At 51.6% G+C, this 14,472-nt stretch overlaps 1 protein-coding gene across 1 annotated transcript; it reads right to left on the reverse strand.

Annotated features, from left to right (window-relative positions):
* Window positions 1-33: 33 nt before the first annotated feature.
* VAT1 (vesicle amine transport 1) lies at window positions 34-8,432 on the reverse strand. Its single transcript, XM_053965391.1, has 6 exons — window positions 8,106-8,432; window positions 7,043-7,250; window positions 6,542-6,712; window positions 6,366-6,455; window positions 5,208-5,449; window positions 34-4,197 (listed from the first exon to the last, which is right to left on the reverse strand). The coding sequence occupies exons 1-6, from the start codon at window positions 8,430-8,432 to the stop codon at window positions 4,096-4,098; spliced, it is 1,140 nt and encodes a 379-aa protein (XP_053821366.1). The 3' UTR covers window positions 34-4,095.
* Between the last annotated feature and the right edge of the window lie 6,040 nt (window positions 8,433-14,472).

Genomic DNA, 14,472 nt, shown 5'->3' on the forward strand with positions numbered 1-14,472 from the left:
TCATGACAACAGAAACCTGAGCAGCATACTGTGGAAGGTTTTGTTATGCTTTTAATTAACATTTGAAACACATAAGGCATATGGTAACATTTGACAGAGGAGCAGTACACATTGTAGTCATGTAAACAGCAGTGGCACAGTTGTCTTCTGTCCAACTTGGTTACACGCACAAAGCGAAATACATTTTTTTAAACAAAAGATTTGCTATGTGTCTGTAGGATGAGCATCACTCATATCACAAATCTGCAAATCAACACAATTCAGACAGTACAGACCAGACCATATGCTGTAAGAGGCTCACTCAGAGTCTAACACATTTCACATCATGCTCATGTACTACTTGCCAATAACACTTTGCCATCACAAGGGCTCAGCACACCAGAGACTTCAGGCAACCCGAGTGGTTTAACACCTATGATAGCAGCTGTCAGCAGGCCAGGATCCTGCACCAGCTGAAGCCTCACACATACAGTGCTTCTTACTTCTCCCTGGCCAATCAATTCTAGTTTAATACAGGTATCTGAAACAAAACATAGAGCTGAACTCCTTCCCAGAACACTTGGCAGGGGCCACACTCCTCTGTGCAAGCAGAGGCCACCTCTGTTCCCTTCCCCTCCTGCAGTCAGCTTGCAACACAAGAGAGCTTCAGAGAGTCAAAAAATGTGGCAACTGCTGCCTGGTGATAGCAAAGGAGTTGCACTTTGTGCAAGACCAGCAGCACCAGGCTGGGAGGCCACTACAGCAATGACAGGAGAGGCACTGGCACCAAGCCCCCTGCAGCAGGCAGGGCCCTGGGTGCCTCCTCCACTCATCAACTCCTTACACTTCCACTTGGACTCCTCATGGCACAACCTTTAAGTCAAGACAATCAGTAAAATAAACATTAAATTGCACTTCTGGAATGGCACACATGATTAAGTACAGGAATCTCCCAGTTCCTCAGTAGCACAACTTTGCCCTAAACAAGCAACATTGAAAGGAATGATTTTTATCCTAGGGTTTTGTTTTGGTTTTTTTGCTTTGGTCCTTAGTATACAAACTGGCTGGTTAACTGGATTAAGACACTTGAAGTTGTTTTACATAGGTTCTATACTTACTGGCCCATAAAAAAGAAAAGTAAAAAACCAAAACACAACCACCACACCCACCTAGAGCAGAACTTTGAGTAGGGGCAGAGGATTGCAAGGTTACATTTAATCTTCATCTTCCTGTAGAAAACACTGTTGCTACCAAGAGACACAAAATAGTCAGTGCTGACCTCGAACAGGCAGTAACTGCTTGGCGTTCCTGCCTTGATAAGGACTTCAGGAATTTCTACGTAGAAGACATGTGAGAAGACAAAAAGAGCCAGGATTGTTTCTAAAGAGCCAAGGCTGGAGCAGCTGATCAAGCTTCACTCTGGAGCCAAACAGCTGCCCTGGGAAAGACAAGGGCTTTACAACAGGTCTTATGGACTGGGGGGTACAGAACCACCAGGTCAGCCCCAGAAAGGCTGGAACACCTGGGGAGAGAATAGCTAATTAGTGGAAAGTCCAACAACATCACCAGAGTTCACAAAACAGAGCTAATAAGAGTCAAAACAGTGTTTTGGCAATACTTTGAAAGTCCAGAATGTAAAAGGCCCCAGTGACTTCCTAGTCATGTAGCAGAAGGCACCGAGATGCTGTTTCCTGTGGCACACAGGAGGCAGCAGGGCAGAGGGGTCTGATGGGGAGCTGTGAGAGCCCTGCCACACTGCCTGACCCAAGGCCATCCAGGTAAGGCACTGAGCACGAGACTGGCTCAGAATAAAGCAGGGAGAGAGAGGATGTTACTATGAAACACACCGTAACAGCTTTCCCTTTTACAATCATGCAGAGCCAGAAGATGTGCAGAGTTGTGTGCCTTTTGATCAAGCTGCCCTGGCCTCAAGGTGAAGTCCAGTTTCTCAGAGGAACAGGTCCAGACCTTCCGTTTCAGCAATTTAGACAGTCCTTCTGTTTTCACACCTGGTAAAGCAGCATTAGACACTGTTGGATTCAATCTAAATTAGCACAACAGGGCAGGTTGAAAGAAGCAGCAAGATTTTGGATTCAGAAAGGTAAAAAGTTGTGCTTGAGAGTTCCATCAGCCTGTGTTTATGAAGTTCAAGAGATGAGCTGACAAGGATCTGTGAGAGGACTCCAGCACTCCTCTGAGGTTGTAGGGAACAGGATTGTTGCAATGTTTAAAGTTAGCCAGGGCAAGACCCCAGGAAGCTGTGCCAGTGCATTTCTAAAGAACTCTGGACTGAGCCTAAGCACCTGAACCACAAGCTGCACTGGCAAACACGAGTCCCACTGGAGCAGGCTAAGGGAGAAGCCAGAGAGGAACTCCAGCCCTGTGTGGCATGGGCTCTCTTGGGTGGTGATGGGGCTGCGTGCCCAGCCCTGTGCCTGGCGGGTACCTGCCCTCCTTGGGCCCTGGGCCCTCCCTGTGGGCTAGTTAAGCAGGATTCTAGTCTCAAGGTTTTGCTTGTGAAGCACAAGTTCTTCCATGATGGGCAGCTCTTCTTAGTGCCCTTGGGTTTACCATTTCAAATCCAAAATGAAGCCCAAAAGCCCACCACACCTACAATCCATGCCAAGTAAGCACTGACAGCACCAGTGCTGCAGGCAGGGTCCAGTGGGAAGGACAGCATCACCCAGGGCTCAAGGTGCTCACAGAGCTGGGCTTGGGTCTCTACACACAGCTCTGTTTCCAAATGCACACAAGGAAAGAAAAGTAGAAGAGGAAACAGTTCTGGTATAGGGAGGAGCATCCCAGGCAGCTCCTGAACCCTCAGCACTGGAGCCCCCAGACACAGATTCAGGGGAAGAAGAGTCAAGCCCTGCTGCAGCAAATGAGCTAGGACACAATGGGAAACTGCTCAGAATGTGCAGCTCGAGAGGCTTGACACACAGCTGGGCTGTTTACCATCTAACTGCTACCCTGGCAACAGCTTTACTAACCCGTGTGCCACAGCCAGAGCCAGCCCAGGCTACTGGGCAGCCAGCCCACAGGAGTGGCTCTTGAAAGTTATTTCCCAAACTGCAACACCTCCTCAGTGCACAGGGCACTGCACAAAGCATTAACAGGGGATTATTTTGTTTCCATCTCAGCGAAGTCCAATTCAATACTGCAGCCCTTGGAAATACAAAGACAAGGGTGAAGCCCTAACAATACCAACTTGGAGCCCAACATAATAAAGCACAGAGCCAACATCAATTGTTCCAGTCGTTTGAGACACAGTCGTTAGAGTCCTTACGGTCTCTAAGAATCAGACACTGCTCAGATCTCTCTATACAATTTGGAAATAGAAAATGGACAGCATCAGGTTATCTAACTGAAACTTTTCTTCTGTAGTCAGACATATCCCAGCCCAGCCTGTCTGGGTATTTACAGACTGCACAGAGAAGTGACTGCAAATGAAGTAAGATCTGCCACAGACTCCAAATTGCCAGGATGGTCAAGGCAAAAACAACATGAGCTGTTACTATCTGGCTGTGTTAGTGGCCTACAAAAAGCAGAAGGCATAGAGCCAGGTTAGTGTGAACAGAAGAGAAACCTCTGCTTGAATTAAACTAGGCCAGCTGTGGTTTTCCTTTGGCTGTGGAGGAAACAGCCTACATTTGGCCAATCCTCTGCTGAACAGGCTTCCCAAAGCTGACAGTGCAAATGCTTCAGCAGGGCTCAGTTTCTGCAGAGACACTTGGCAGTTGTTACAGTACATTGTGCCGTGACTTTACAGTGACAGGCTGTGCAGTTGTTAGTCACCAACTGCTTGGGAAGCTTCAGCCTCACTGCCAGAGAAAAAGAAGGTTAGTCTGGAAATTCAGTGGAGAAACGAGTGGTTAGAAAACAGGATGAAATAAACGGGCTTCAAAAGAGAGAGCAGGAGGCATATCTGGCAAAGGGTCAGTCACAACAAGAGCATGCAAACCTCGTCTGAATGATAACCATGATGTTCTTGTACTGGTGAAAGATGGAAGATACTGATCTGTCCATTTCCAGGTCCCAAAGAGATCAGGGAGTTAAACCATGAATTCATAATCTATGCAGATTATGAATTGCATAATGTATACACATCTCTTCTCCTTAGTTCTCTGCTTTTTTAGATTCTTCCTTGGGTGCTTCAGGAACCAGGATGACTTTTCCAACATTCTTCTTTTCTTGCATCTGCTTCATAGCCTCTGCCACCTGGAAGCAAAAGGAATCTGGTAAGACCTCCACCCACTGCAGAGGGCATCCATGCCCTTCCTGGGCCCCTCAGCACCCACAGACCAGTCTGGTAACTGGGAGGCAGCTTTCCTGCCAGTTCAAGCAAGTCCCAAGCATTCAGGTGCCTCTGCACAGCTGTGTTTTGAACAGACCTGGGTCACTACCCCAGAAGGCCTATAGGAAACTACCCTCAAGAATTCACACAGCCCAACCTTAACACATACAAGGAGGCTCTGCTCACACGAATGTGGAAGTGCAGTGTGTGCCACCACAGCTTCCTCTCCAAATGGAGGAATCCAGCCACCTGCCAGCAGGACAAAGCCTCCACCAGCTACACAAAACAATATATTCACAGAATTGTATCATTATTATAATAATTTTTAAGCACCTGGGCCAGGCCTGGAATCAAAGCTTTCCTTAAGCCTTTGCATCAGACTAGTTCTCAGGTATGAACACTGACTATCATCACTAAGTTCTTTACTCCCCTGCAGCAGGTCCTGCCCAGCACAGGATTCTCAAGGGAAGAGCCTGACTCTGCCTGGACACATCAATGCAATAACCCCGAGCAGAGCAGAGCTGCTGGAAAACCTGCTGCTCCCTTCTAATATCCTCATTCTGCTTCACTGCCTGGGCTCTTTTGCACTCTTGGAAGGGCAGCAACAACCTCCCCATCTGTCTGCTTAATTACAGGGTACAGACTACTCAGGGCAAGCTGCAGTCTGATGTATAACCCAGCCCCCCTCCTGGCTGCTGCTGCCCATGGAGCACAGCTGAGCACCTGCCCTGCTCCACAGGGACACTGTCTGGCATTGCCCAGCCCTGTGCATTGGAGCACAATAGCCCAGCCACTTTACTCAGCCTTAATATTTTAAAAGGAATAAGGCACTGACTGTCTGAGGACAGATGGTTATTAGACATTTTCAACAGTTCAGGCCCCATGCACAAGGTGCTCACTCTGTACCACTGCCTGTATGTTAGCTCAGACTCACCTGATCAAAGGGCCACACAGAGTCTATTTTAGGCTTGATTTTGCCTTGACCATACAGGTTAACCAGCTTGGCTACAACGCTTCTGAGAAGCTCAACTTCTTCATCCATATATCCAAGATGGTAGCCACACACAGCCTTGTTCTGGTGTAGGAGCTGCAAGGCAGTGATGCTGAACTGGTTCCACCAGGTTTTAGCCATAGCCATGAGGTTCTTCTTCTGCCCAGTGAGCAGGTTTGCTACACCTGAAAAGAAGGCAAGCCACAGGTAAGCAGGAACACAACACAAGAGGCAATGGGCATCCATGCAACAGCTCAGACCAGGCACAGGGGAACAGCCACTGAGCATAGTGAGGGACAGCACTATAGTGACCACAGCAGAACCTGCCCAGTCGACCTTCAATGGAAACAGGCACCTGCCTCAGCCTCAAGATACACAGAATCTGGATTATCAGCACTCACGTGGCAAAAATGAAGAACAACTACTCTCTTTGGCCCTCCTTAGGCAGCAGCAGTGCAGCTAGACTGAAGGGCTGGCAGAGGTAAGAAAGGGTTACAAGTGACATCCAGCCAGGCTGGCAGGACAGCTTCCCCCTTCTCCTACAGCCCTGCTTCTCCAGGGGAATCACACGCTGCAGTGGCTGGGACAACCAAAGCAGCACACTGGTGCAAGTGTCTGGAATCCCACTGGGAGTTGTGTGAGGGCTTTGTCTGTGGGACAAAATCACAGTGTTCCAGAGCTGGGGAATGGAGAGATAAGTATTCAGTAGCCTCAAACCTCATCTCCCACACATCCTCTAAAAGAAAAGCAAGGCTGTGCATTAACTCAGCCTAGACAAAGCAGCTATGCCAGTATTCCTCCCTGAGGACATTCCAGCTTCCCCTGCAGGCACCAGCTTTTACTCCAAGAGAGATTTCACCATGGGAGGGAAGAGCCTTGCAGCCTGTGAACACAGCTCTGGGGACAAGACACAAATCTCACTCCCCCTCAGTGTCTCACCAAGCCAAAGCATCCTGAAGACCTTAATGAAATAACAGAGCTACAGCACAGGGCGCAGTGAGGAACAGTGATGGTTCCTGCACCCAGACACGGAGCATTCCTGTGTGGATCCCATTCCACCATCACACAGTCCCTGGGTTTGGGCACCTTGCTCACACTCACCGTAAGTGATGAGTTTGCCCATCGGCTTCAAGAGGTTAAAAGCTTTGGACGTATCAGATCCTCCCAGAGGGTCCAGGACAATGTCAACACCTAGAGAGGGAATTGGAAGTAAACAGAAGTTTCTGTGTAATTGAAAGAAATCAAGACAGCTGCAGAAGTCCTCCACCACATCATACCTTTGGGAGAGATTTTCCGGACCTCCTCTGCGTAATCCATCGTTCGGTAGTCAATGGGGTGAGCAACCCCACTCTCCTTGAGTGACTCGTGCTTGGAGGCAGATGCTGTGCCAAAAATGGTGACATTTTCCACAGTCTTGCACAGCTGGATGGCAGCAGTTCCCACACCACCTGAAAATCAGCAGTAAGAAAGATTCAGAAGCAAACGGCCCCAGCAGTCAGAAAAACCTCTGAACAGGTAAATCATCCCCGCCTGTACCAATCACACAGCACAGCAGCCAGGGAATAGAGGCTCTGCCTGGTGAGGTTGATGCCCGGGACACATTGGGAGAGACTGATCCCAGCTGCTGGGAAATGGGACCAGCATGAAACCTGCATCTCTGCCAGGTGACATTTTGTCAGTCCAGCCCATTCTGATCATTTCCTCACCCATGTCACTCTTATTCAGAAGTTGCACGGTGAAACCAAGAGTCTCAGCATGGTCTGGCAAGAACTATTTACCTGCAGCCATGTGGATGAGGACACTCTGGTTGGGTCTCAGGTTTCCAAAGTCAAACAGAATCATGTAGGCAGTGATGTAGTTAACAAGAAGAGCAGCGGCTTCCTCGAAGCTCATCCCCTCAGGCATTGGGAAGGTGTGACTGGCCGGCACATTCACCACTTCTTGCCAGAGCCCTGACCTGGCCAGGACCATTACCTTATCACCAACCTAAAATCAGAGGACAAGGTGGTCTGAAACAAGCCCCCAAGGCTAACAGAAGCCATCAGACCCTTGCCCTTGGTATGTCAGAGCTATGCATACACACTGTTCTCTGTGCAGAGGTCTGCAGGGACTGCAGCACCCCTGGACTCAGGCAGGAGACCACAGCCTGCTCCCTCCTCATCGGGAGGCTGCAGCACAGCACCTCTCACCACAGACCTGGGCTCACACCAGGCACCTCAGAGTCCACAGGCACCCCAGGCTCTGGCTTTGTAGAGGTACCCAAACCCAAACTGTGGTTGCCCAAACCAACCATTGGATCCATGCTACATCCCCAACAACACAAGAGGGATGAGGACCGTGTCCTGCCCTCCTTGCCCAAGCTGGGAGCAGAAGTCTAAACACCGAAAAATATTATTGCTGCTCCCTGTAAGGATCATCCTGCCAAGAGGCAGGAGACTTTGAGAAACGGTTAGTAGCATCAAGCATGGAAAATGCACGTCCAAACTTAAAATCTCCTGAATCTAAGGCACACGGCCGTCCCCAGCACCTCCCCGCGGCTCCGGCCCGTCGGGTGGCAGCGCTCCCGTTCTCCCGGAGCAGCAGGGCCGGCCGGGGATGCCTGCCCGCCCTGCCCCTTTGTCCACGGCCTTTGTCCGCCGCCGAATGCTCCGCGGGTGGGATCGGTCGGGTCCCCGGCGGGGGCTCAGCGCTGCCGGGGCCGACCGGGAGTCCCGACCCCGGGACGGCCACGGCGCGCCGGGGGAGCGGTCGGGCCGCGGGCAGCGGGCTCGGCCAGGGGCGGGGTCGGCCGGGGCCGCACCTGCGGGGCGGTTCGGGGCCACCGGGCCGGGCCGCCCTCACCTGTCGGTCGCGGACGCCGTCGCCGAGGGCGCGGACGGTGCCGGCGCACTCCATGCCGGGGCAGACGGGCGGCGGCGGCAGCCGGTCGTACAGGCCCTGCCGTGCCATCAGGTCGGCGAAATTGAGGCCGCAGGCGCGGACGCTCACCGAGACCTCTCCGGGCCGCGGGTCAGCGCCGCGCCGCGCCTGCACCTTCACCTTGTCGTAGCCGCCGAACCCCGTCAGCACCAGCGCCCGGTGCTCCGCCGCCTCCCCGCCGCCCGCCGGCGGCTCGGGGCCGGGGACCGGCTCGGGGGCGGCGGAGGCCGGGGCCGGCTCGGCGGACATGGCGCTGCGGAGCGGCGAGAGCGGCTGCGGGCGCGGCGGCGGCGGCGGCGGGCGGGGAAGAGCCGGGGCGCGGCCGGGGGCGGAGCGGCTCGGGCGGGCAGCGCGGAGCGGCGGCGGCGGGCGTGGCGGCGAGCCCGGCCGGCCCCCGGGCCCGCTCCCCCAGCCGTACCCAGCCCCCGCCGCCTCGGAGCATCTTCTCCTCCACGCTGCCTTTTTTATCTTTTATATTCCTTTTACCTTTTTTTTTTTTTTTTTTTTTTTTTTTTTTTTTTTTGCTAAATGATTCCTTTCGAACAAATACGCTGCTTGCGTCCTTCCTGGGGACATGGTTGAAATGGCAGTTTTGCTGGAGCATCATTTCCCTGAGTTCCTTCTACAATTTGTAGTGTGGAAATCCTGACACTTGCGAGGAGTTTAGTGGCCGTGGATCTGCGATGGCTGCGGACCACAGGGAGGAGGCACGGGCTGCACAGAGGTCGGAGGGAGGAACAGAGTTCTAGTCCTGCAACTAAACACAAATAAATTAGGCAGCGGGTGCAGACAGATCGCTGGATCCAGCCTCTCTTTCTGCCAGCAGACATCAGCCTCCTCCGTGAGCTCACCAGATATCACACTGGGAATGTGTGAACACTCCCGTATCCATCGGGAATGCCGATTCGGTGCCATTTTGTGTGTGCAGAGCATAACAGAATTCACACCTCACTTGTCTGGTCTTGGTGAGCCCATCCCTAACAACCCACAGTCACTGCAGGTGATTGCTCAAGTGAGCAAATCAGAGAGCCCCTGAAACAGAGAAATACCCATGCCCAAAAAGAAAACACAAACCACCTAGAGGATAATCAGTGTGCTGGGAAATTCCCAAGCCAAGCAAAACCCAGCACAGTGCCTGCACAGGGCAGGGCACTGCCAGCCCTGTGACAGCTCTGGCTGGCCCACGGATCAGCAAACCCGGGCATCTCCAGGGTTTTGCTGGCTGCAGGAGGCCCAGGAGCTCTGCATGGCTGGGGCTGTCTCCTGCAGGGCCACAGCTCCGGGCTGGGCTGCCCTGACCCTGGCAGTGTCTGGGACTGCTCAGGAAGAGGAGCACAAAGACAGGAAAGGAGCCAGGAGGACAGAGCCTGGGGCAGGCTGCACATGATGTGTGGCAGATTTATGGGTGTTGGGGTGACTTCAGTGGGAACAAGGAGGAAACTCATGTCCAGTTGCACGGCAAGATCACAGTACAGCTTCACCCTTTGTTTGCTGTTGGTCATCTCTGAGAAATACAGATGTGCCTTCCTGATGTGTGGGCATGTCCCACACCCCAGATTAGAAAGAAGCAGTCAAAACAATCCTCTATCTTCTATTGCTCTTCCTAGGAGCTTTCCTAGCCTTCCTCCTTTCAGTGCTTTATATTCACAGCTGTCAGGGCTCTTGTAGTGGATGAAACCAATGGTGGATGCTGGCCCAAAGGGAGCCACTATTGACCCCAGAGTTCAGGGGATGATCCCCAGAGACTGAGTGGTCAGTGAAGGCAGTGGATTTGGGAAGTCAGATTCCTCCTCTGTGAGACTGCTCCAGGTGTGTGAAGCTCTGAAGCAGATTGGACAGGACAGGGACATTTCTGCACAGTGGCAGGTGCCTGTGGTAGGGCAGGATGCTCTTTCTGCCTTGGTCTCTTTTGTGTTTCTGAGTCAGATTTTCCTTATCAGCTCAGTCAGTAACATTGTCCCTGTAAATCCTACCCACGTCACTTTGTGTCCTGCTGGGGGGATTTCTCACTGTATTGAAGCAGCAGGGTTAAGGTCAGTCCTGGCTTGCTGCTGCTCTGGAACTGGTGTGAGTGAGGCCGTTTTGGGGAGCAGGCAGGGAGGTGCTGGTGTGCAGGCATGGGCTGGGCATTTGCAGCTGGCACACTCTGACCTGGGACCCCTGGCACGTCAGGGCACTGCCCACTGAGGACAGGGCACTGCTGCACAACTGCAAGGGAGCATTAGCCAGACAAAACTCTTTTTCCCAGTGGAATTGCTGCTCACTGCTCTAGCCCGTTTTCCAGCAAGCTCTCCAAATGTGAGCTTTTGCTGCCCAGAAGCACACAGACCATTCTGAATGGTGCTGACTTGTGATTTACAGCCAGAGGTGGACACAGGCCACCGAGGTACCTGTTGTCATTCTCTCTCTGCCAGACACTCAGCTTTCCAGCAGCCCTGCACCTCCCTGTAAGCTGCTCTCCTGCTTTTTCCAGCCTCCTGCAGTCCCCCCAATCCCCTGAAAGGGGTTGAGGAGGATGTGCCACAGTAGGAGCACTGCCAGCTCCCCTGCCTAGCCCTTTATTCCTTGTCCTTTTATTTCTATGAAGGGCTCTAGCACTCCCTCTCCTCTGCTCTCAAGGACATTTGAACAATGACCAGGCAGAAGATAAAAAAACCCCAAAACTGGCAGCAGTTTTCTTGTCAGCAAGCAGCTGCCTGTGCCAGCTCCCAGGGCTCTCTCAGGACAGAACCGCAGAGGCTCAGGCCCACAAAAGCCTTACCCTGCAGGGCAGGGCTCCCTGAGACCCCACTGGTGGCCAGGGGCTGCTGATGGACATGGTCCACACCACAGATGGGATGCTTGGACCTGGGGTTCCCCATTCCAGCTCTGGCCCTGACCTGGTGCCACCATTCCCCTCTCCTGCTCTGCTGGTGCTGCCCATGTTCCTTGAGCCCCCCTGCTCCCTGTTCCCCCAGCTGCAGGCCAGGGCAAGGGCTCAGCTTGGGAAGCAGCTGTGGGGCTGCTGTCAGCCCCCATGGGGTGCTGAGACCCACACATACCCTTTTGGGGCTCTGCAGTTTGGTATCCTGGCTCTACAGCAAGTGCTGATCTCGATCCAGCTACCTGGATTTGTTGGGAACTCAAGGGAAAGATTCCTCCTGCCTCTGTTCTGCCTGTTCCTCACCCATATGTGCAGTGTGTTAGGATGCACACCCACCTGCATCACACGTAGCAGGAGTGCTGTGCCTCCTGGTGACACTTCCTGTGCCTGTATCACAGTAAATGACATTTCGGTTTGACAGCTGGAGCAGCAGGTGGAAGAGATCTGACACAAGCCCTCAGACATAGCTGCCACTCACAGCTGCAGTTCCCTGCACTGCTGTTTTGATCACAGACAAATTGAGGCAGTTGTCAAGTGCTAACTGAAGCTCAGTGGACGGCGCTCACTCCTCACACTGGCAGCAGACTGAAGAAATGCACCCAGCACAGAGCATCATTCCCACAGTGCATGGGCTGTGGGAATTCTCCAGCCTCTTCCCCTGCACAGCCCCAGAGCAGAGGCTGTGGATGTGCAGCAGAGTGAATGGCATGAGGCCAGATTCCAGGAGTGCACAGAACAGCATCCCACCGTGTCCTCCTCTGGAAGGAGGCACTTTCTCCACTGCAGTCCTTGGAGAAATCGTGTGAAATGAGAATCAGTCTCCTTAGCATCAACCTATTGCCACAGCATCAATAATTTACTGACAATTATAGTCCCCAAATCACAGATTTAGCACATCCACATGCTGTGCATGCATGAGAGCCCCATTATCTGGTCAGCTGAAAATGCACACACTTGCCTCTGTGTGCTGAGGCTTTCGGGGGTGCAGAGGCAGGACTGGCAGTGTGGCTGTGCCTTGGATCAAGAGCTGGTTTTCTCTGCTCCACCAACACCTCTGCTGCTGTCCGAGGGCCCTGGCTGCTGGCAGGTTCTGGCACTGCTGTGCTTCAGCAGCACCAGCTGCTCGGTGCTTCCCTGGCTCACCCCAGGAACAGGAGCAGCTCTGCAGAGACAAGCGAGGCTGGGACTGAAACGCATCAGGGCACAGCAGTGGGTCTGCAGAGGGAAGGGCCTCACCTGAGCCCAGCCTGGCTGGAGCAGCCCCATCCCTCAGGATGCAGCAGGGACCTTCCCACCAACCTGCAGCTCCACAGGCACACACAGCCTAGAGGATGCTGCCTCACTGTGCTGGGCCTGCAGAAAGGAAGAGTTTAAAAACTGCTTTTTCTCCAATTTGTGTTTAGGATATGCAATTATTTTTTTTAATTAAATGGTAAAGAAACAAAAGGTTTGAGGGTTTATTTCTGTTCATCCCTCGTCCACCCCACCTCCACCACTGTCCACATGAAGAATTGTAAATCAGTATGATTTCAAATGAAGACAGTGGAGATCACTCCTACTGCTGAAGAAGCCATTTCCACTGAGCACCTCTGCCAGGAACACTCAGCTGGGCTTGCTCTGCCACCCTCAGAGCTGGTGCTGTGTGCTGGAGCTGCAGCCCTGGCAGAAAGGGAGTGATGGGAACGATGTGTGGGTGCTGCACTGCTCCACCCAGAGCCAGGCGAGGACAAGGGCAAGGCCAGCACAGCTCTGGGAGCTGCAGCTCGAGCAGCTGGATCCAGCCCAGGACAGGATGTGTGTGGCAAGGAGGTTTCCACATCCAGCAGAACAGAATCAGACATTTTCCTCCTCCCATCCTGAGTCTGTTTTTGTGCCTTCATGCTGCAGTGCCCCTCCAAGGAGCCTCCTGTTCCCTGGAGGAGAGAAACCAGCTGTGGCCACCCTACAGAGTCCCCCAGACCCCCCATTTCTGTCCAGCTGCTACTGGGCCTGATGAACCCTGAGGAGAGATGTCTGGAGAGAGAGGGGGGGAGACAAGGGAGCTGCACACCTCCAGAGGAGTGCTTCAGAGGCTCAGATCGCTGTCTCCATACAGAGAAATCCGCAGCAGTAACTGAGGCATTGTGCTTCCTCAGCCTCCAGCACACATGCTCCCACTGCAGTCTTTCCAGCAGAAGCCTTGGCACTTGAATGCCTCCTTGCTTTAATCCCTGAGATTGCTGAAGGATGCTGCTTTCATCTGATAGCATTTATGGACTGTTATAATGAGCTTTGGCTTGCTGAGATAAATTAAATTGCTCACCCAGAGGTGCAAACTTCATTAATGCCAGCAGTGAGTCAGATCAGCACTATTCTAGCCCAGAATGTAAACAGGCTGGACACATGAAAGGGGATTTGGTTGGGATTTTTTTTTCTCTTTCTTTTTTTAACCTTCCTAATTGCTGCTGACTTGTATTTTTTTTGTTGCATCTCTATTGTTAAAATAAATCAGCCGAGACTCCATTTTCTTCATGCAGAAAGCCAATTCTTTATTCACCAAGCTCATATTTGTAGGAAAGATCAGAAGGCACTGTGTTAAACCTAATTGGTCAGCAATGCAGTGAAACTCAGTTCATTCATATTGTATATGTCTATCAAATTTTCTGTCTCTAGATACGTTTACATTTTATCTTTGTGGGTTCTCATGGGACAAATTTCATTGTTTACACAGGTGCTTTTTTTTTTCCACCCTCAGAATAGATTGCTGTGTTAAATAAACTTCTCATTTGCAAAATAGCTTCACATGGCAACTTGCAAATTGCTTGTTAGCTGCACTTAGAAGAAATGACAGGCCAGCTTTGGCAATTGTAGCAGAGCTAGGCCTGATTTCATAAGGCCTTTCTTTCATAATTCTTCTACCTGTTTATGACATCTCACCCTTTTTGTTAATTTAAAAAAGGCTCATATGTTCTGATGTTAAAGCAGCTGGCTCTTGTGAGGGTATTATCTCATTAAGGCTATCACTGGTTATCTATTAGGTATGGGATAAGATACATACAAGACCGATTACAATCACCAAAACTTACCAAATTCTATCATGTCATTGACACAGGGTTTTGCAGCATGAGCAAACAAAAGAATAATGCCCAATATCTCTTAGGGAAAAGGAAATAAATGACCATTGTTTTAAAGTCCAAATAGCTGAGACTCAGGAGAAAGTCCATTAGCTGGAAATGTTGATCTTTGACATCACTGATTGTCCTCCTGGATCCTGGAACAGGGAATAGCTGAAGAAGGTTAGTAGGAACACTACACCATGATGATGAGATTGGGCTTTTGTTGGCAAATTGCCTCTGCAGTTTGCAGACACAGCTGTTTTTTCAAAACAGGTGACTGCTTTGAACTTGCTGCTGAAAAAAACACAAGCACACCCTCTCTTCCAGTCAA

Source organism: Vidua chalybeata, chromosome 26 (genome assembly GCF_026979565.1).
Source record: "Vidua chalybeata isolate OUT-0048 chromosome 26, bVidCha1 merged haplotype, whole genome shotgun sequence".
Lineage (NCBI taxonomy): Eukaryota > Metazoa > Chordata > Aves > Passeriformes > Viduidae > Vidua > Vidua chalybeata.

Excerpts from the sequence above, each read along its gene's own strand:
- VAT1 (XM_053965391.1), bottom strand. The coding sequence starts at position 8,432 with ATGTCCGCCGAGCCGGCCCCGGCCTCCGCCGCCCCCGAGCCGGTCCCC. Across the intron at positions 6,713-7,042 it reads CCTCATCCACATGGCTGCAG|GTGGTGTGGGAACTGCTGCC; the intron begins GTAAATAGTTCT and ends GCTGATTTTCAG. Across the intron at positions 5,450-6,365 it reads GGGCAAACTCATCACTTACG|GTGTAGCAAACCTGCTCACT; the intron begins GTGAGTGTGAGC and ends CCTTCTTTTCAG.